This window comes from Diadema setosum, chromosome 10 (assembly GCF_964275005.1).
Source record: "Diadema setosum chromosome 10, eeDiaSeto1, whole genome shotgun sequence".
In the NCBI taxonomy this organism is placed as follows: Eukaryota; Metazoa; Echinodermata; class Echinoidea; order Diadematoida; family Diadematidae; genus Diadema; species Diadema setosum.
The window spans coordinates 35,632,796-35,653,687 of NC_092694.1; the positions used below are offsets into that span (position 1 = coordinate 35,632,796).

The following is a 20,892-nucleotide window of genomic DNA, read 5'->3' on the forward strand; positions in this document are numbered from 1 at the left end:
TTTAAGTATGAACACTCTGAATCTCGGGGAAAAGGTAACAGCACGGAGCGACACGTCCTATAAACCGTCCCGGCTATTCACGTGCATGATCGTGAGTGTGTAGTACTTCACTTAAGTTCGATATAGTGCCAGTCCCGTCCACTTGTTTATACCAAGTGTAGTTAGTAATGTGACGCGACCAAATCATGATCACACCATCGCATGGCCTGCTCTGTTACTAAATGCTTTAGTAATAGACATGCCTGTCACGTGACTACTTGAAGTCCCTGGAAACTGCCTCTGCGGACTCTGCTACAGGTCAGGCAACTGATTTCTACAGGATTTCATTCGATGTATTTGTTAACAGTCAAGAGTAACTGGAATTTAAGACCTTAATGGAGGAAGTGAAGCGAAAGTGAGAGTGTTTCGTGCCATGCCATAACATGCCAACTAATGTTGATGTGCCAGGGACAGGAAAAGGTGTGGGAAAGTGAGCTCTTGCGTGTAGTCATACAATATTTCATGCGACCGGAAATATTTTGTACGTTGCCAGTTATGACTCCAGGAAGTTAGGGATGATTTGAATGGAGGCTGTGAGCTATAAGCAGCCAACGAATTTTGAAGGAGGGGAGTTATTAACACACCTAGACCTGGAAATTTGAAGCAACACACAATTTTTTTTTTTATGTGTACATTATATAATATATATATATATATATATATATATATATATATATATGTGTGTGTGTGTGTGTAACTTTGCTTTGTGCGTGTGTGTGTCTGTCTGTCTGTCTGTTTGCCTGTCTGCTTGTGTGTTTTATTAACGGGCATTCAAATCATTGCCTACACGTGCTAGGGAATCATGTGTTAAATTACAAATAAATTGTGAATTTAAATTCTCGTGCTAACCGATTTAGGATCTCGTGGTTGTGTGCAACTAACGCGTGAGCTGCAGTATTTGCTTGTCCCACTTACCTTTTGGCAGGGTCAAAGTCCATTGGCCACTGCATGCGATGAAGCTTTGCTCGATGTAATTAATTATGTGTTTATTTTTCTATCTTTCTCCCTCTTTCTGAATAATGTCATAAGCTGGACATCATAAGAGAACCTCACTACGAACATTTATTAATTACACACACTCAGGGAGTTCATCTCCTTTGTGGGGCAATTTCAAGAGCGCCATCTGCCGTTAAGCTGTCGTCAGGGTTCGTGACTTCTTACCTACTGATCAATGGCCAAATTGCTTTGCATCAGAATGAATATCAGGATAAGGTTTCGTCTTAATGACTTTCAGTACAGGAATCGGTCTTAAAAAAAAAAAAAAAAAAAAAAACGATTTACTTCTCTTACGGGCGTACCTATAAGGAAGTATTGCACCTGCAAATACAAAGGATCTCTCTAAACCTTAGTATCGAAAGACGTTGAGTATAAGTAATGAGTAAAGTAATGGGGGGTGTCACAAGTATTATCTATTTGAAAGATGTACGCCTGCTTGATAAACACTACGAGGGCGTGGTTGATGATAAAAATGTATCGTCTTTTGGGGCTGAACATGTTATGTGTTTGTTTGGTTGTTTGTTTGTTTGTTTTTTTTCTGCTGACATTTAGATGAACACTCTGGTGTGTCGAACTATTTATTGTGAAATAAGAGATCATGACGTAAGCATGTCAACGAACCAAAAATATTGTTTCAACAGAATCAACGAAATTATTGCTGTATCAGAAACGAATGGTAATGACGAACACATTCACACAAAGACACTCTTAATAGATTTTAGGATCCATGTGCAATTAAACTGTCGTTAGCGGTCACCTGATTCACAAAGCCAACTACAGCGTCTCCTGAAAGAAATAGTGTGATGAGGATCTTTAATAAACTGATAAAGGGGCCATCTAGTATGTCTCAAATATCTAATTATTCTCAATCTACACTGAGGTCAAGATTCCAGTGTGAGATGTGACAGTTGTATGTGCTTATGTCCTGTTGTTCTTTCATGCAGAGTTGCTATCGGTAATTATTCTTTTTTTATATTTTTGTCCTCAGGTTTGTTTGTGTGTTTTTTTTTTTCTTACCTGAGGAAGCCATATATATATATATATATATATATATTATATATATATATATATATATATATATATATATATATATAATATATATACATATTTTTTTTTTATATATTGATATAAATCATAATGCTACAAGTAACCTGGGAGCATGATGTGAACCAGTAACATACAATGTAATGTCGAGATGCAATGTAACTCTACATTATAAAACGGACAAAATGCTGCAAAACCTGATTTCCCATGAAGGCTCAGAAAAGGTGAAAAGGGAAAACTCAATCAATTTTAGCATTTTTAAGCAATTTTTAGAGCAATTATTTTCTATATGGAAACAACACAGGGGATAATAATTCGTCCTTTGTGCTTTTTTTTTTCTAGACCACTTTGTTTGGTTCCCACTCAGGCTTTCTCATATTAAACGATTTGCAGCACTAGAAACTCTTCAAACTTTTTTTGTTCACTTTCAATTCTAAGAACTTTTGAAAGAATGATGCTATTGCATTGACAGTAAGTAGTATCGGTGATGAATAGAATGTAATGCTTCATGATGCGTAAACTTTCAGTTTGGATTATTCCTTGATAGTTGTTGCTAATGGGGCCTTATATCCATTCATCATATTAAACGATTTGCAGCACTAGAAACTCTTCAAACTTTTTTTTTGTTCACTTTCAATTCTAAGAACTTTTGAAAGAATGATGCTATTGCATTGACAGTAAGTAGTATCGGTGATGAATAGAATGTAATGCTTCATGATGCGTAAACTTTCAGTTTGGATTATTCCTTGATAGTTGTTGCTAATGGGGCCTTATATCCATTCATCATATTAAACGATTTGCAGCACTAGAAACTCTTCAAACTTTTTTTTTGTTCACTTTCAATTCTAAGAACTTTTGAAAGAATGATGCTATTGCATTGACAGTAAGTAGTATCGGTGATGAATAGAATGTAATGCTTCATGATGCGTAAACTTTCAGTTTGGTTTATTCCTTGATAGTTGTTGCTAATGGGGCCTTATATCCATTCATCACAGACAGCACAGGCAGCTGGATAGAATCACCCAATTGACCACTGACTGAAGATCTCGAACTTCGAAACTTCTTTTCTTAGTACACACTTTTCCTGAGTGTGTACTTTCTTTCATTTATTTCGACGGGTTTGTAAAGTCTATTTGCAATGAATTTGTCATTTTAAAGCTGAGACTCTGCTATTCAGAATCATTGAGAGCAGTGATTTAAAAAAGAAAAGTATTTGAGATATCACATTTGATGCATCTGTGTAGATTAGGTCAGTTGTATCACAAAACATCCTACCATATAAAACATTTCGTAGTAAAGCCTAAAATATAAGGAGATATCACTATTTTCCCTACTTAACCATAACTGTAGACGGTTTAGTCTAGAAACAATTTTACAATAACTCTTGTTCACATTTTAATACTGATTCAAATTTGTGCATTTGTGACCCTGCACCTCAAAACAAACAAAAAATCGCCAGACATGAATTTTTAGTTTAGACCATATTCTGAAAGAGCAGACTTTAAGCTTTACAATGATGTATAACTCAAATCAAATGGACACTCCTAACCTATCTAAATATTGGAAAGAAAGCACAAACTCAGGAAAAGTGTGAACTGAGAAAAGAGGCTCTGAAGTACAGTGTCTATTCAAGCGCTTAATCTTTACCAAACCATGCTGGATGTGCGATGAATGGGACAAAAAACAGGAAGTAAACCACCAGAGTAACAACAATGAAGGGATTATCAAATTAAACTGAAATGAAGCATGCCTCATTAACACATTCTGTCCATAATTAATGCCAACTTTCAAAGCAGTAGCATCATCCTTTCAAAAGTTATTAGAGTTGAAAGTGAAGAGTGTGGACAAGGTTTTTCAGAAATGAAAAAGGGACTCTAAAGACACACCTAATCACACTATTCTACCAAAAATGTTCGAGATAAACTGCTAAAAAAACACACTTTCCTGCCCATTTTATGATACCAAACTTTAGCATAATGCAAAAGACGACCCGCTCTTTCAGAAAATATGAAAAAGTCAAGTTCGGCTAGGTTGACCCATTTCACTTATTTTCAGTCCTCACGCAAAATCAGTGTGTGCGACTTTATGTTCGTTTTGAGGTGCACTGTCACATTTATTGTTTCTATCCCTAACCTTCTATTATTTTGAAGCACTAAAGCTGGGTTTTTGTTTCATCTGCAAATTGTAAACAGTGCATTTAATCAAAAATACATGTCTGACAACTTTTACGGGGTTTGTGATGCAGGACCACATATTATCACACTGACCCCACTCGTGGTTTCTAAAAGAGTCATTCTAATATTTTATTTTCTATTTGATTTTAGCACAGTCCCTTGAGAATTCGCGTGTATGTGGTATCAAAAAAGTTGCGCGTGTTACTCTAGCTCAACATGAGTTGAATCACGTAGATTGAGAATACCAATTGTTGAATACATCTCCTAGCGCGATGGACGATAATTGTATTAAAGAGGTCAGAAGATGACGAATTAAAGAGGTGGTATCAAAAGAAAGACCTTCCCTTGAAGGCTGCCCTCAGCCTCATAATGCGGTTTAAGATACCATGCAGGAAGTTGGCCTCAATTATGCACAATGAGCTCCAGGCACGCCATAAATCAGGGACACTTCATCTTCATCAAGATTAATACACAGCCAGTTTCTTTCCTGACACCGCACAATCTCCACATCATCTTTCACTTTCTCTGCTCTTCGACGGGTGATTGGTGGACCTCAGACGCAGATTGCCCAATGAGCAGGCCCCAGTTATAATGTAAACAGGTTTGATTAAGAGTCTCAGTTCTTATAGGGTCATAAGACCATTCCTGGTTTCGCTCAGCTTTCTTGGACATTAACATAACATCACGAAGTAAGTGGTTTGCTGACATGGCATGCATGATGAAGAAAGCTACAAACACAATGGCAGAGCTGACCAAAATATGGATGACTCTTAGTTTTCTCGTAGGGACAGGAATGGGACTGCAGAATGCTGACCTTCCTGAAATCGGCGGATTATCGGCAGAAGATGATACCTTTGATTCCTCATCAGGTATGTACTGCATTATTTTGTATGAAATGTGTCTTGTCGTTTCGGTATTATAAGGGTAACGTTGCAACACAAAGTGAGCGTGAACTGAACCAGCTTTGTTCATTACCAGATCTTCTACACAATATCACAGAGTAAATTAGTGAATGCTAAGGCATTTGCGTAAAACTTTCAGTCATGGGTTTTCATTTAACATGGTTGTAGAACAAAGTCAAACCATGATGTTGTGCAACGCAAATGCCTTACAGGTTAAATAAAAATACTGATTCGTTCACTGAATAAGTGACAACCTTTTTTTTTCCTCTGTTGATAAAAATGTCGTTATGATTTTGTGGAAAAATACTTATGGAGGCGTTTCAATGGTATGCAACAAATGAGTATAATAGAGGTGGTGTGACAAGGAATATTGCTGTAAATTAAATGATATAAAGTAAAACTGAACTTCATAATACATGTTTTGTTTACATACTGAAAACAACATTATTCTTACTATTTTTCCCAAGCAATAAGGTTCTGGAACATTGCTGTACCTTTCGTCTACATTTTTTTTTAATGTTGTTTGATATACATGCATACAATCGCCATGCAGAATATGATATGAAGAGTTTGTTTGCAAAAACCGATAAGTCCATTTTTGAAGATTTTGAAGTAAGATCTCTGTCATAAAGTACAAAATAATACCTTTTAAATGACATATTGGTCACTACATATAAAGGTACATTTTTGAATATATGGTCCAAAGAAGCACAAAATTTCTTTTTATTCTCTTTATTTTTCTTGACCTTTAATCGCAAATATCTCCATTTGGCAAATATGGACTTATCGGTTTTTGCAAACAAACTTTTCATATATTGAATATATTGAATTGAAGACCAGCATCTGTGTCGAATTCTAATTCAAATTACATGGTAGCTAGAGTTAAACAATATAGAGTTAAATTAAGAGAATCTTCATTTGATCTACTTCTAATCCCGTTACGAACACCGTGCATTTTAGCTTCAAGATATTTTGGACATTATTCGTAATGACGTCACTGCACTTAAGTGTACTTGTGTAATAAGAAAAATATTTGTTAAATCACAGATCAGCAGTTGCAATCTCACAAATTTCATTTTTTGGAGGGAGACAAGAAGAAAATTCAAACCTCTACCTTCACTTGCAAGAAAATCATATAGTTACTATTGGCTACAGCTTCAAGTTACTAAATCACAATCAACAAACATAATTGAGGGAAGGATCGTCGTATTGAGCGAATCTAATTGCCGAATTCTTCCCTCTAATATGTATTGTGTGATAAAAGACATTTAAGTAAATATCAAATTCATAGTGGCAAACTAAAAGAATTCGGGCATTTTATTGCATAAACCACAGTACGCAAAACATATCTAATGTATTGACAAAATATCAAATTTATGGAGTCAAACTGAAAGAAATCGAGCATTTTATTACATAAACCAAAGTACGCAAAACACATCTAATATGTTGTCAAAATATCAAATTTATTAAGTCAAACTAAAAGAATTCGAGCATTTTATCACATACATGTAAACCAAAAACATCATGTCACATAAATGGAAAACATATCTATAATAAACGTTGTCAAAACTGAACTCTCCTCTCCTCATCACAGGCCAACATTCCACCATTATGTCAACAGCTCAAACGCAGCCTTCTTACGTGGACATGGGAATTACATTCACTGCGTTTCAGCCGGAACAAGGCGATGACTTGTGTGCTGATCAAGTCTCTTCGAATAATTCAGCCTTTCTCAAGGCACTCTTAGTTATTGTCGTGATCAGCGTCGTTTGCATCTATATTGCCTCCATGGTCGTCTGCCTCAGGAGCCGATACCACCGAGAGGATCTGCTGGAAACAGTCGAGACACTAATCAACTGTAAGTGTATTCAATCACTGGAATCATTGACTCAGTCACGTGGGGAAGGTAAAGCATATCCTGCTTTACACTCAGCTGAAGAAGAGGCATCAACGTCAACAAAATCAAAGACCACCACAATAGTGTCCAAGATTGAATCCAGCTCCCGCCCTCCTCTTCGCGGGAATGAGGATCCGCCACTCGTGCCGACCGAATCTCGTGATGAAATCGACATCGGGAATGCAAGAAAGACAACGGTACCGATAGAAGACAAATCACAAAATGGGCGCAATGAAACGGTGACCGACGCGATCCCTTCATCTAGGACTGCCGACCATGACGTAATCAAATACGACCACGACAGAGATAGCCCAAGCTGTCGTGGGGCTGACGTTGAGGTCGCTACCAAAGCCGACAAGAGCGTTGTCGAAGGCGATAAACCGACGGAACAGGTCATTGACGTGGACGTCTTTCGACGTCCACGTTCGCGTGAATGTACATTGACGAACACAACAATGAGCTCCGCCGCTCTCAGAGACAGGCCAGGAACATATTATGAAAATGTTTCGAGGGCATACCAAGGATTCTAAAGCGGACGTCTTCATGTAAAACTCTTGAGTAGTTCACAGTGTACAAGTGTACAAGCACTGCTTTTTAGTGGACCTCTCAGTTCTCTTTTCCCCCTCTAAACATAACTTAGTACTTTCCGGTATGTATGCATATTATTATCTATTTTGTTGACTATCCTTTATTTTTCGCACTTCTAAATGTATATGCTATAATGATATAGTATCTGATTTATTCTGTGTTATGATATGTTCGAAGAAAAATGAGAATGAAAAATATATTAATCAAATTGAATTGAAAACAATCAAGGATGGACATAGACGCACTTGATTAACGGGGAACCCCAGACCAGTTGAAAGTCAACTACAACAGTAAAGGAATAGTAAGATTTTACAAAGACAAAAGTGAACGTTTAGTGTGGCCTACATTCAGGGAAAGATAGGGAAGTTCCCTCCATTTTCGATGTCCTTTTTCTTGATACGACTCAGTAGTGGGCCTACAGTTTGACTATGCATTTCCTTAAACTATGTTTTGTTTTATTGTAAAAAAAAAATGATATGCCTCTAATTTCGCTTAAATACGCAACAGTCACATTGTACTCGTTTTTTTTATATACAAATGTCATATCGTATTGTATACTTTTGTCGGAAATGAAATGAAATGAAATGAAGCTATGAAATTGTAAAGTTTGGCTAAATTTCATAAAATAACCCTTGAATAGGCAATATTTTGAGTGTGGAAAAAAAAGTGACTACATGATGTCAGAACCTCATCATTTGTCAGAAAGTTTGTACATACAATCTGGAAATTTCTAGTATTTTCTTTTTTTTTTCAAATACAATTCTATGCCCAAGGCGCCCAAATCGCGAATCCTGATATATCTGATTGATTATTATATTGCAGTCATTTAACCAGTAGTAACATTCCTTGCGCTCTTACATCTTCAGGAGAATTGAATATTTGACAGTTGTTGCAATGTTATGATTCCAAAGAATTAAACTAGCCTTTTGGCTTATTCAGTTATCCTTTCCAAGAACTTGCGTTACAGGTGATATACTGTCACGTATGTTCTCGTCCCTATAGTGTCCAGGGCTAGAATTCGAATTTATTTATATTATTTCTGCATCTATATTTCTCTACATCTCCGTGTTCTTTTCACGCGTCCCGTTATTTTTTTTTTTTTCGAAATACTTCTGTCGAGGGTCGCTAGATCTGTTGTGTTTTTGTTTTTGTTTTTGTTTTTGTTTTTGTCCGTTATGTTGTCTTCCTGCTATGTTCGTATCGTTTCAAGCTTTCTTGTCACTTAGTCTCCCTTTATTAGTTTCGTTGTTGTTTTAATCAGTTTCATGTTCATTCGCGCGTGTGTATGTGTGTTTGCTTGTTACTCTTTCTTCTAATTGGGCTTTTAGACCTTTTTTGAACTTTTTTCTGTGTGCATTAACTTATTTTTCTCTTGACATTCTGAACCTGAGGGGCCCACATTTCACAAGCTTCGTCTTTTTAATGGGTTTCTCCATTTTTCAAAGTTTGCGTATTGTTAGGTGATTGTTATTTCGTTTTCATCGGTTCAGTTTTCATGACAACATATGTGACCCTGCACCTCAAAACAAACAAAAAGTCGCCAGACATGAATTTTTTTGTTAAGACCATATTCTGAAAGAGCAGACTTTAATCTTTAAAATGATGTATAACTCAAATCAAATGGACTCTCCTAACCTATCTAAATATTGGAAAGAAAGCACAAAGTCAGGAAAAGTGTGAACTGAGAAAAGAGGCTCTAAAGTACAATGTCTATTCAAGCGCTCTAATCTTTACCAAACCGTGCTGGCTGTGCGATGAATGGGACAAAAAAAAAAAACAGGAAGTAAACCACCAGAGTAGCAACAATGAAGGGATTATCAGATTAAATTGAAATTAAACATGCCTCATTAACACATTCTGTCCATAATTAATGCCAACTTCCAAAGCAGTAGCACTATCCTTTCAAAAGTTATTAGAGCTGAAAGTGAGAAGTGTGGACAAGGTTTTTCAGAAATGAAAAAGGGATTCTAAAGACACACGTAATCACACTATTCTACCCAAAATTTTCGAGATAAACTGCTAAAAAAAACACACTTTCCTGCTCGTTTTATGATACCAAATTTTAGCATAATGTAAAAGAAGATCCGCTCTTTCAGAAAATATAAAGAAGTCAAGTTCGGCTAGGTTGACCCATTTCACTTATTTTTAGTCCTCACGCAAAATCAGTGTGTGCGACTTTATGTTCGTTTTGAGGTGCACGGTCACATATAATTACTACAACGTTCCGCAATATTATTTTCATACGTTTCTTAGTTTACCTTGTTTTGCTTGTGAAACATTATTCTCTGTTACCAAAGAAAGTGTAACATCTATGTACTTTTCGAAAAAGAAACGAAATTTAAATTGTATTGAACTGAATTGATTTGAATTGAAATAAACCAACTGTTAGTAACATTTTAGTGATAAGATTGGTTAAACATTATATAATTATGATAAAGCCGTAGAACACAGAAAGATTCATTCACCAACAAAATAAGAGGAATTGTAGCAACGCATAATGTTTCTGTTAGCTAGTGTGTCCGTGTATATGTGTGCGTGTCTGTCCGTCTGTGTGTGGTGATACATTTTGTATGTATATGTAGAGACTTCGTATGGCGTGGTCCTCAGAGTTATCCTGTCCTATAAACATGTGAGTTTACAAAAGATGGATTTATCATTCTTCGGGGGAAAAAAAAAGATTAGATTCTAATTGTATATGTATGATGAACTGCAATCTTTATTATAGTAAAAAGATAGATCAACAGCAAAAACAAAGACTCCTACTAAATGATCATCATTTTCAGTTATTAGCACTTGCAGTTCATGCAGAAAATGGAATGAACAATAAATCATTGTAAGAATCAATGACAGTGGGTAATCCATGAGGACGTTGCATTCATGTTGTTCTCCATGGTGTAAGTTATTGTATATACAATAATATTCTCGTCTTGGCGTTGATGTTAATTTCCTTTTCTTTTGTTGACTTTCCAAGAACGAGGAAAACGTGTTTCTGGAAGGTATACGTCAGAAAACGAATACGGCACTGTTGTTTCCTTCTATTACACTGGAAGAGCCGATATGAAAAAAAACAAAAACAAAAACAAAAAAAAAAAACACCGGAATTCCTCAATAGCATCTTACTCGACAAGAATATTTTGCGTGTGCTTTCTACATTGTGACCTCCCCTTTGTTACTTTATATATATATATATACCGAAACAGAGAGAGAGAGAGAGAGAGAGAGAGAGAGAGAGAGATGGTGAAAGTGAAGAAGGGAGAAATATATATAAATTTTGAGAATTAGGTTGCCATGCTATCACAACATCATAAAAATCATCAGATTATAATTAAAAATTAAGAAACGTTTAGCTACCGAAATAAATTCAATTTAGAGCAAATAGACAACACAAGGATATAATATCATTCAAGTAAATGGCCCACAGAACCCAGGCTTAGGCCTATGTGCGAAATATGACTGAACCAACTAAAAGCAATTCTTGTGAGTATCAGTCCGTTCCTAACGTCGAATGCGTTTCGTATACCCGGTAATACACAGTAGAAAACAAAAATAACCACGGGAATAAAGATACTCAAATTTTGGTGATATTGAATAACTATCATAATCCGACCAGACGGCGTACAACCAATTTTGCGAGATCTCATTCTTTTTTGTTTCACTGTTGCCAGTCCTAGCCTCGCGTTGGAAGAAATGAACGATGAGAACAGGGCCTCAGTGTTATGACGGAGGAATACATTGGTGGACAATAAAAGGAAATCAAAGGAAATAAAAAGGAAGCAGACAGGATTCCAATATTGCAGTGCTATGGCCTTGGGACACACATTCATATGCCTCACTTTTTTTTTCCTAGGCAGCGTGTTCCGCTTTCATATTGGGTTTTTTGTTTGTAACGATGCACTGAACCGTGTATATAGTCCGCTTGAAACGTTCCAATCAGCCTAAGCTCTCGTTTCGCCCACTGTAACTTTAATAGCTTCGGCGAAACTAATGTTATACCAGCGTTTGGTGCTGTTGTAGGCACACCTCATACTGAGGGGATATGGCGGCAGCTGAATAGGCTAGAGTAGTGTGAGTAGACAGTTTGTTATCACAGTACCGGGGTATGTTGTAGATTGTGGCTGTTCTATACGAATAACCGTGGAGAAAGTCGGCTTGCGCTTTTAAAGCACATTGCTGTTGTGGGCAGTGCAGTTTTTAAACACCGGAGGTTATACCATGGTACAGTGCAAAAGGATGGCAGTCATTGCAAACTACTTCTGGACATTTGGGTCGAGAACACATCTCTACTTAACTTTTTGTTTCCTTTTGTTCGCCGCCGTGTACGTCGATGGATCCCCTGATTGTTGTAAGTTGTCCTTAGCCTTCTCTTTATTCAAAGTTACGTGCCTACTCTGATATTTCAGTACAACTCTTTCTCAAGTGTATACCGTCTTTCAAGTTTGAGGAAGTAGCGAACAATGCATGGGAGTTTGGCTGCCCCCGGTGGCTACCTCCCTTTAGGCGTGTTCACACACACACACACACACACACACACACACACACACACACACGGAACATCAAGTGATGTCATGGCTTTCCGTATTCAAAAGTAAAAGAAAAAATTTTTTTTTCATTTGAATTACTTAACACGTGAAAATAAATCTAATGGTATTTTGAAGTTCCTCAAATCAATAATGCATGGTGACACGTGTATTTGTAAATTGTGATTTGATGCTTGTTCATAATCATAAATGCTTTCTTATGCATTGCACTTTTCGATTACGTTTTAGTTCATGGGAACCGGACCGAGTGAGGATGCCCATTTTTTTCAAGATGACGCACAGAGGCCAAATAATCAAATGAGCCAAAACACTCGGCATACAGTCTGTGCAATCGTGCAAAACTTGGTACTAACGAGTTACGTAGGCTCTCATATGGGCTAACAATAAATGCTTCTCCGTTTTGACAATGGATCGTGACTACGCCTTTTTAAGGTTATTGCAATAAACGTTACGTTTGTGATGTATGACAATACCAACAATGGTAACAAGGTAAAGTTTTGTCGTTTTCTTTAATTCTGTCATCATTATTAAGTTAAGTCGCTGTCATGATCTAAAAAGTTGCAAATATTAGTTATCGCTATACAGTCTAGATGATATACTTTGTAAAAGCCTGTATAGGTATGTGATTCATCCTACCAAGATATCTAAAGGAAAAAATATGAGGAAAAACAAATCATGGCAGTATGATGGACTTTAGTGGCGGAAAACCGCGACTCTTTGTCATGGAAACGAGTGGGATGAAAACGACCACAGTCTTTCTCTCTAACCTTTTACACAACGTTAAATGTGTTAAAATGCACACACACACAAAAAAACCCCAAAAGTATAGAAAAACAAAAATATGGCAGGCTCAGCTTTCTCCCGCGGCGGCAAAGGCAGACATGACCTTCAGCACAAACCAAAGTCACTAATACGCATCCATTATAATTACAACGAAGACTTGGCTGTAAAATCATAATCAAGTGTCTTCAGTTTGAAAAAAAAAAAAACAACAGCAAAACTGATTACGAAAAAAGGCAAAAAATCTAAAAACAATGGAATTCACCCGATTCTGTTGTATTATTCTTGTCATAATCATTATCAATCTAATCATCAGAACCTGTATTCTCATCAATTTTATCTTCATCGTTAACATCGTACCAAATTGTCGCTCGCTCTCAAGCTGAGATTGTATACGTCGCCATGTTATTCTTTTGAAATTCTTGAAAACACTCTGGCTATGACGTCACTTCTCTATAGTAATGGCTCGGTAAACTTTTATTGTTACTGCTAAACCTAACAATATACTACTTACCACTACCTCATCGGTTGTGCTGTATGGTAGAGCAAATCTCGTATAGACAACATAAGAAACCTGATAACAAAGAAAATCTTTTTAAAAAAGGGGGAACATGGTTGCATGCAGATCTCACGCCAGCACGGGATCTTATATGCACTATGGTGTTTCTTCTCATGGTTCAGTAGAATCACTCAGTCAGGCACTCTGTCGTCCGGAAAAGTTAGGAAAAAAACACACACACACACACACATATGGTAGATATACTGGGTTCTTTCCTGTCCGAAATATAAATTTAAAGGGAATAGAATGACTATGAATACTCAGGCTAATATGTAATATATATACATATATATATATATATATATATATATAGATATATATATATATATATATATATATATGTATATATATATATATATATATATATATATATATATATATATATATATATATAACATATGCGGATATACATGTGTACATATTATGTGATGATGCTGATATTTTTACCGAACGCTTCTGTCATCTTGGGACGGATTATATAAATCTGAGGCAATAAAGGCAGTAGATGTTGCACGGTGCCGGCTGGTGGTAGAAGCTTTCGACATCAGGTCTTCGTCAGCTTAGTTTCAGCATGAGTTAACGACGTCAAAACATACTTGGCAACATATTTGGCAATTACAAAACATTACGTAATATAATTCATAATGCGAGATATCGATCCTGACCGAAGTGTACACAGTGTTTCATTGGGACCCATAATTACACAAATGGAAGCAACACAGTTTGAGGCGGAGGTTGCTCTCTACTTATTCCTTTAATCAAGCGTTTGGTGTCATGGTCTTAATCAAGATTTACCAAAAGAACATAATTACAACGGTAGCCTAGATGACATGATGTGCCATGATATAGCAGGTGCAATATCACACAGTAAAATATATGATTTTGTAAAATGATAACGTTATTGTTATAAATCTGTCGAAATGTTAGTCATGCGCAAAATGAATAAAACACTTCAACATGGAAACGGAATCTAACACAACACATTTTTGTTGGCGAGATAACATTTTCATCTTTCCACACCCTAACAGCTGCTCTCATATGGTGAGTAAATAAAAAGCATTTAGTTCTGACATTCCTGACACGTTTGCAAAGAGCTGAAACCAAAAAGAGATGCTAGCAGTCAAATGATGTTGATTTGTTTCTGTTTTCGCTTCTTCAATAATATTGCAGTCTCACACCACTGGGAATTTTGAAATCGGTAGTGCATCAGCAGCTGCAGTCTTACTGTTTATTCTAACATTCTTACTTTTTGTCAATATCTGGACAGTATAATATCCATGATGACACAAGATATTAATAAATGATAATAAATATAATTTAAGACCGACATGGTTCGATCTCGTCTCCTCCCCCCCCCCCCCCCATTTCTCTCTCGCTTCCCTACTGTTACCAGAAATCTACCAATTCCATCTGCAGTTCATATTATTACAGACATCATACCCTCGTTATTAAACTTTCTTTTCTCATTCGAGAATTGGCCTTTAAATTCGCCTATATACACGTATCATGTCACATATTGAGTCAGTCATGCATGGGTATAATAATAAAGCGGATATTGATATACCTTACGTTTCCCCTACCTTCCTGGATTATGCTGCCCAGTATACAGTAAGTCATGCGAGCAACTGTAGGACAACAACGGGCCTTAAGGCTACAATAATGGTGCAATGTTTGCTGTGACAATGACGTTCTCTTTGCTTCATGGCCTGTGAGCCATTTTCAATAAATGAATCTGTTTATTGAGTAGAAATTGAATTCGCTCTCTTTTTTTACGACACTGAATTTGTTGAACTTTTCTCTTCCAATAGTGTACAGTTGACATTGCAGTGTCAAAACACCCATACGTCACAAGAGAGACAGACCGAGAGACATTCACACTGTTCCTTCCTTTCGCCCTTGTAATGTGCAAAATCAAAAGAACTGGTTATCAGCAGCTGCTAACAATTAATACCCTATCAACACGGTTACAGTAATGTATTAATATACTAAATACTGAACCATAGGTCCTATGACGGGAAAACACATCAGGAATGACCTAAATACGCGGAAGGTAATGAAAAAATGGGAAATTCCCTCATCAATAATCATAATGTCGTTGTGTATTGTTCTTGTTTTTATTTTGTATTATTTTACTCTAAATACATAAATCCCAATGACTCATTCTTGCTTTCTTTTGAATACAGCTGTAGATGACTCGGCATGCTGTTCAGAACTGGGCCAGACATCCATTTCCTGTGAACGAGTCCATCTTTCTACATTGGATACAACACCAGGTACCAGATGGATATCATATCTCTACAATAAAATGTTATTCATTCATTCATTCCATTCTATGGTCTGTTTAAAGGGACTGTACAGTTCTGGTTGAGGTGAGGATTCAGCTTTTAATGATTTGCGAGATATTCAGAAACCACTCTATGAGGTATCAAAGAGCATACAATTCTAAGGGGAATCAAATGTTTATTTGATGAAAATCGGTTTTGAAATGGCTGAGATATCCAAAAACAAGGTGAAACAAAGAGATCCTAATAAAATACATGGCCTGTCGCCTTTTATTATTATCGCTTTTTTTTATATCTCAGCCATTTGAAAACCAATTTTCATAAAATAAACGTTGAATCCTTCTTAAAAAGTACACGCTCTTTCATATTTCATAAAATATTTCTCACTATCTCACCTAGGCATGTTATAAACCTGAATCCTCACCTAATCCAGTACTGTATAGTCCCTTTAACTTAAAACATCAATTCCTTTAAGTATTGGTCAGTGGTTGCAAGGTTGGAAGGACACGTGCAAATGAACCTCTTCTGTGACAAGGATTTTGGGCAGTGCATATCGGTAGGGTTCTTCGGTGCCAATCGGCACTAAGAACACACTAAGGGTTAAGGCCCCCATCTCACCAGGAAGGCGACCATGGCGACCATGGCGATCTGTGACGATTTAACAAATTGTGGCGCGATCGCCGTCCGTCTCCATGTTTGGCCTCCGAGGCGATTACACTACGGTTTCTCTACGCTCAACCTGCGCTGTAGGCGATAGTGCCACGATAATGCTACGACGCTGCCACGTTTTTGCCGCTTTTCCAAGACGACGAGATGCGCTGCTTCTGCGATCAAAGCGATCGTATTGCGATATTCGTACGCTTATCAAGACCTCGCTACAACAGTGATACGATTGGAGCGACAGTGATACGTTTACGCCGGGCTCATGCTACGATCTCAAGCGATCGGGGTATAAAATGGGTTTCATGATTGAATTTCTTCAGGCGGATGTCAGTGTCAAACCAACATGGATATGCAGAATATGGTTTTACCCTTACATCTCAGCATTCTAGAACACACCATTAGAACCTGATGTGAAATTGCACTATCAGTTAAGTCATCCATTCAATTGAAAGGGTAAAATGTGTATATAATATCAAAGAATCAGCTTACGAGCAAACTACAAATCGTATCCTACAATGAGACAATTTCATGAAGATATGAAGGGTTTGTTCCCAAAAACCGATAAGTCCATATTTGCCAAATGGAGATATTTGCGATTAAAGGTCAAGAAAAATATAGAGAATAATAAGAAAACTTTTGCTTCTTTTGACCATAACTTCAAAAATGTACCTTTATATGTAGTGACCAATAAATCATTTAAAAGGTATTATTTTGTACTTTATAACAGAGACCGTACTTCAAAATCTTCAAAAATGGACTTGTCGGTTTTTGCAAACAAACTCTTCACATACTTGAAAAGATTACAACTTAATTTACTTTCATTGACTTGCAATGGTATATAATAAACAGAGTAGATTCGTACTGAGTGTACGTGGAAAAATGAATTTTATACGCTTTTCTCCATGTCCACCTTCCTGGTCTGAGCATCACTTTCTTTCGTTCATGGTTGGTTCCTGTTACGTAATACTGTAAAAGTGGTAATTTTGATGGGCGATGGGGGCCGCTTTCGATGCGCTTGAGTTACGTCTAACGCGTTGCTACCCCGTCAGAGTTACGAATGTGGCGCTTTTAATGCGCTCGTGAGGCGATAGTGATACGCTCTAAAACCACGGCGACCTCGCTACGGAAGTTATGGACATGTTCAAAACTTCTGTAGCGAGGTCGCCGACCATGGCGATGGTGGCGACCCTCCGCGCTTCTGAACCGCTCAAGGTACGATGGAGAAGATTTAAAGCGATCAAGCCACGATCCGCCGCGCTTTGTCGATTTTTGATGATCGTAGCGGAATCGCCGTCTACAGCGAGATGGGGCTATAATAAGCTGCTCACACGACACCCAAGTTCAAAGTGTGACCGATCGCTCTCAGTGATCGCTCTCAGTGGTAACATAAATGTCTCATGTATTTATCTGCTTTGATGCTTCGTCTTCAAGGCTGTCTTTTATTTGTGTGGGGTTTTTTTTTTTTCTTGTTTTTCGCTTTTCCTAGCTGTGTAAGCACATACAGCCATTTTTTTTTTTTTCTGGTAGGTCACATAATTGATTATATCAAGAAATAGCCAGTTTCTCTTGAAACGCAAAGTGTCAGCCAAGTTGGCCAGGTAGTACTCTCACATTCAGATTTCTGTATCTTAGATAAGTTTTGTGTTTTGTGACATTAATCATATCTATCTTTTGTGTTTTGTCCCACCCTCCCCCCCCCCCCCCCCCACATCCCAGTTTGCGAGGGAGGAATGTATTTCTTCGACACGTCGTGTTACCTTTTTGAAACGGACAAAGTAAATCAGCCCAGTGCCAGCCAGTCCTGCCAGGAACGCGGCTTCCACCTCGTCTACATCAACTCAAATGCGGAGCAGGACTACCTCACGCAAACAGTCGCCAGGTCTGTCGGGGTAAAGACTGACTACTGGATCGGTCTGACGAAAAATGGATCCAGCAGCCCCCAGTGGCTAGATGGCACCGTCTTACCGTACACTAACTGGTTCCAGGGGACAAACACCGAGTGCGCCATCATGTGGCAGAACAGAGGATTCACGTGGGCCACTCGCAACTGTGAATCGGCCTTAAATTCTATCTGCGAGTTCGAAATAGGAGACGGTATGTGTGATCAACATACGAAGAATTTTATTGCAAAATAAGCTAAACACCATTGATAAACATTTCAAAGTAAGCCCATCATCAGATAAAGCAAAATAATTAAACCTTTCCAGTAATACTTTACTTGTAACATAACAAGGAAATATTCCAGAAGTTATGGTTAAAAATATTCTGTATTTTCTTATTATTTTCGTTGTGTTTAGCAGCTTTAATCACGAACATCTCAACCTATATAACAAGAATGGAGTTAACTCGTTTGCGAAGGGTCTTCATACACAAAATGAAGAATTTGTAACAACGTAGATACAAAATGAAGAAACACCTGGTTTTGAATGAATAGAGAAAACAAAGACAATTTCCATCTTTTCTTGCGGGCCACAACAAGGAATCTACACTACATGGTGGCCCTATGTTATAAATAGGGTTGAGATGGAGAGAAAAGGGAAAAGAAGGAAGCGTATAGAGTGATGGTAACATATAATAGATATTGTGACGACTCCAATTTCCTATATTTACTTTAGCCCATTAACGGATACATAAAGCGAAGTCAATTAAAACACAAGAACAAACAGTACAATGCTCATCTCCTCTGCGTGTGTTACATGCAGCATCATTATTCCTACTTGATTTGTCGATGATGCATTATTCTTCTGATTTTGCTTCTTCATTCTCGTAAGTTGTAAAATTCACTTACTCAAAAGCTTTCATTCCAGCATGTCTGATATTATCCAATCAGCATGGATCTGTCTACCCCCTTCAATATTGTTTTGGGGTTGTTGTTGTTGTTGTTGTTTTTTCTTTTTTTTTTCTGAACGATATGAAATAAAGGACAACGATTGAAATTGTCACCATTCTGTCTACAGGTTGCAACGAGTACAGACCGCACGAGTTTGGCTCATCATGCTACCAGCTGGTAGAGGCAAAGGGAAGCTTGTCAGCTGCCCGATCCATTTGTGCCCCGGAGGGTCACCTGGTGTATATCGAATCGGCCGAGGAGCAAGCCTTTCTGCAGTCTGTGGTCACCAACTCGAGCCTCCCGTCCAACGCCAACGTTTGGATCGGGCTCGAGCACGACGAGTACGGGTTATGGACCTGGATGAATGGTGAGGATCTACCCCAGTGGGCGGGCGACGCCTTCACGTCCGACTCCCCCTGTTTCCGTATGAGGAGCAACTCGGAATTCGAGTGGAGTGACCGACCATGCCGCAACAACCATGCCTACATTTGTGAGCAGGATTTAGGTAATGCGCATGGCAAATGCAATCGCTTAAGATAATTTTTTCGGAGCCAAATGATACTCCTTATAACTTACCGTATCTCACATTTAACCGCATTTAATGAACTAAGTAAGTTTCTTTCTTAATTTTACTTGTATATTTCACAATTTATATGAAAGATTTGAATAGGAAGAAAGTCATGTCTGGTAGTATGGGCTTACGGGAATGCAATCAGTGAATAACGATCGTACTGCTCCGTGCATTGTTTTCTTACCGACACATTTATAAGATATTCTGCTCCACACCATAGTCTGTCATTTCCGACGATGGTAAAATGTATTACTCATGATTATATTCATGATATTCGTAATATTCTTGCAGTATCAAATAAGTTTGGGTAACGTCTTCTAAAATAAATGTTCTGGGTGCATTAAGCTGTAAAAGTTTCAACTGCAAAGGAATAGATTACCCTAGTTGACATTAAAGCTTTGATTGATTTAACATGACCGGTTGTGATATTCATTACCAAGAAAAAAGGGTCGATCGATCGGCCTTTATATGTCCCTTCCATCTGGTCTGGGCACTGAGGAAATAGTGCATGCCTTGACTGGGAGTACTATACCTACTGCTAACCGACTTGTAAATAACGAACACTTGCACTGTTTAGCAAATAGATTGAGAGTCAGAGGTCCGTACCCATGCACTGAGTCTTGAAACTACTACACTAAACTTCGTGGCGGACGCAACGGAGGTAATAAAAACAACAACACGTTCCCGGATTATTCGAAAATTCTGCGAAGGCATCTAAAAACCGAGTCCTGTCCAGAGAATGATAATACAAAACAAGATTGCAGGTGCCTATGTTATGATTTTAAGTACATAAACTTTCTCCAAATTTGTGATTAGTGTTATTTGTACCTCCCCTCCGATAGAAAGCTACAGCTGCGGAGTGAAAACCAAGGATTACGTTTACTCAAATTCTTCTGAGGAATCTCAAGAAAAGCTGTGCTATTCTCGAGGTGACGATATCGGTTGTTCTGAAGTAATAAAACGACGTAAGTTCACCTTTTGAGAAACCAGTCTGTTGTATATAGTAGAAGGAGTAGTAATAATAGTAGT

General features: G+C 37.7%; 2 protein-coding genes across 2 annotated transcripts; both read left to right on the forward strand.

Moving 5' to 3' along the window:
* The first annotated feature begins 4,959 nt into the window (after positions 1-4,959).
* On the forward strand, positions 4,960-7,582 carry LOC140234199 (uncharacterized). Its single transcript, XM_072314266.1, has 2 exons — positions 4,960-5,122; positions 6,750-7,582. The coding sequence occupies exons 1-2, from the start codon at positions 4,960-4,962 to the stop codon at positions 7,580-7,582; spliced, it is 996 nt and encodes a 331-aa protein (XP_072170367.1).
* Positions 7,583-18,192: 10,610 nt separating this feature from the next.
* On the forward strand, positions 18,193-19,832 carry LOC140233985 (C-type mannose receptor 2-like). Its single transcript, XM_072314072.1, has 2 exons — positions 18,193-18,556; positions 19,420-19,832. Exons 1-2 carry the CDS (start codon positions 18,193-18,195, stop codon positions 19,830-19,832), a joined length of 777 nt encoding a protein of 258 aa, XP_072170173.1.
* Positions 19,833-20,892: the final 1,060 nt, after the last annotated feature.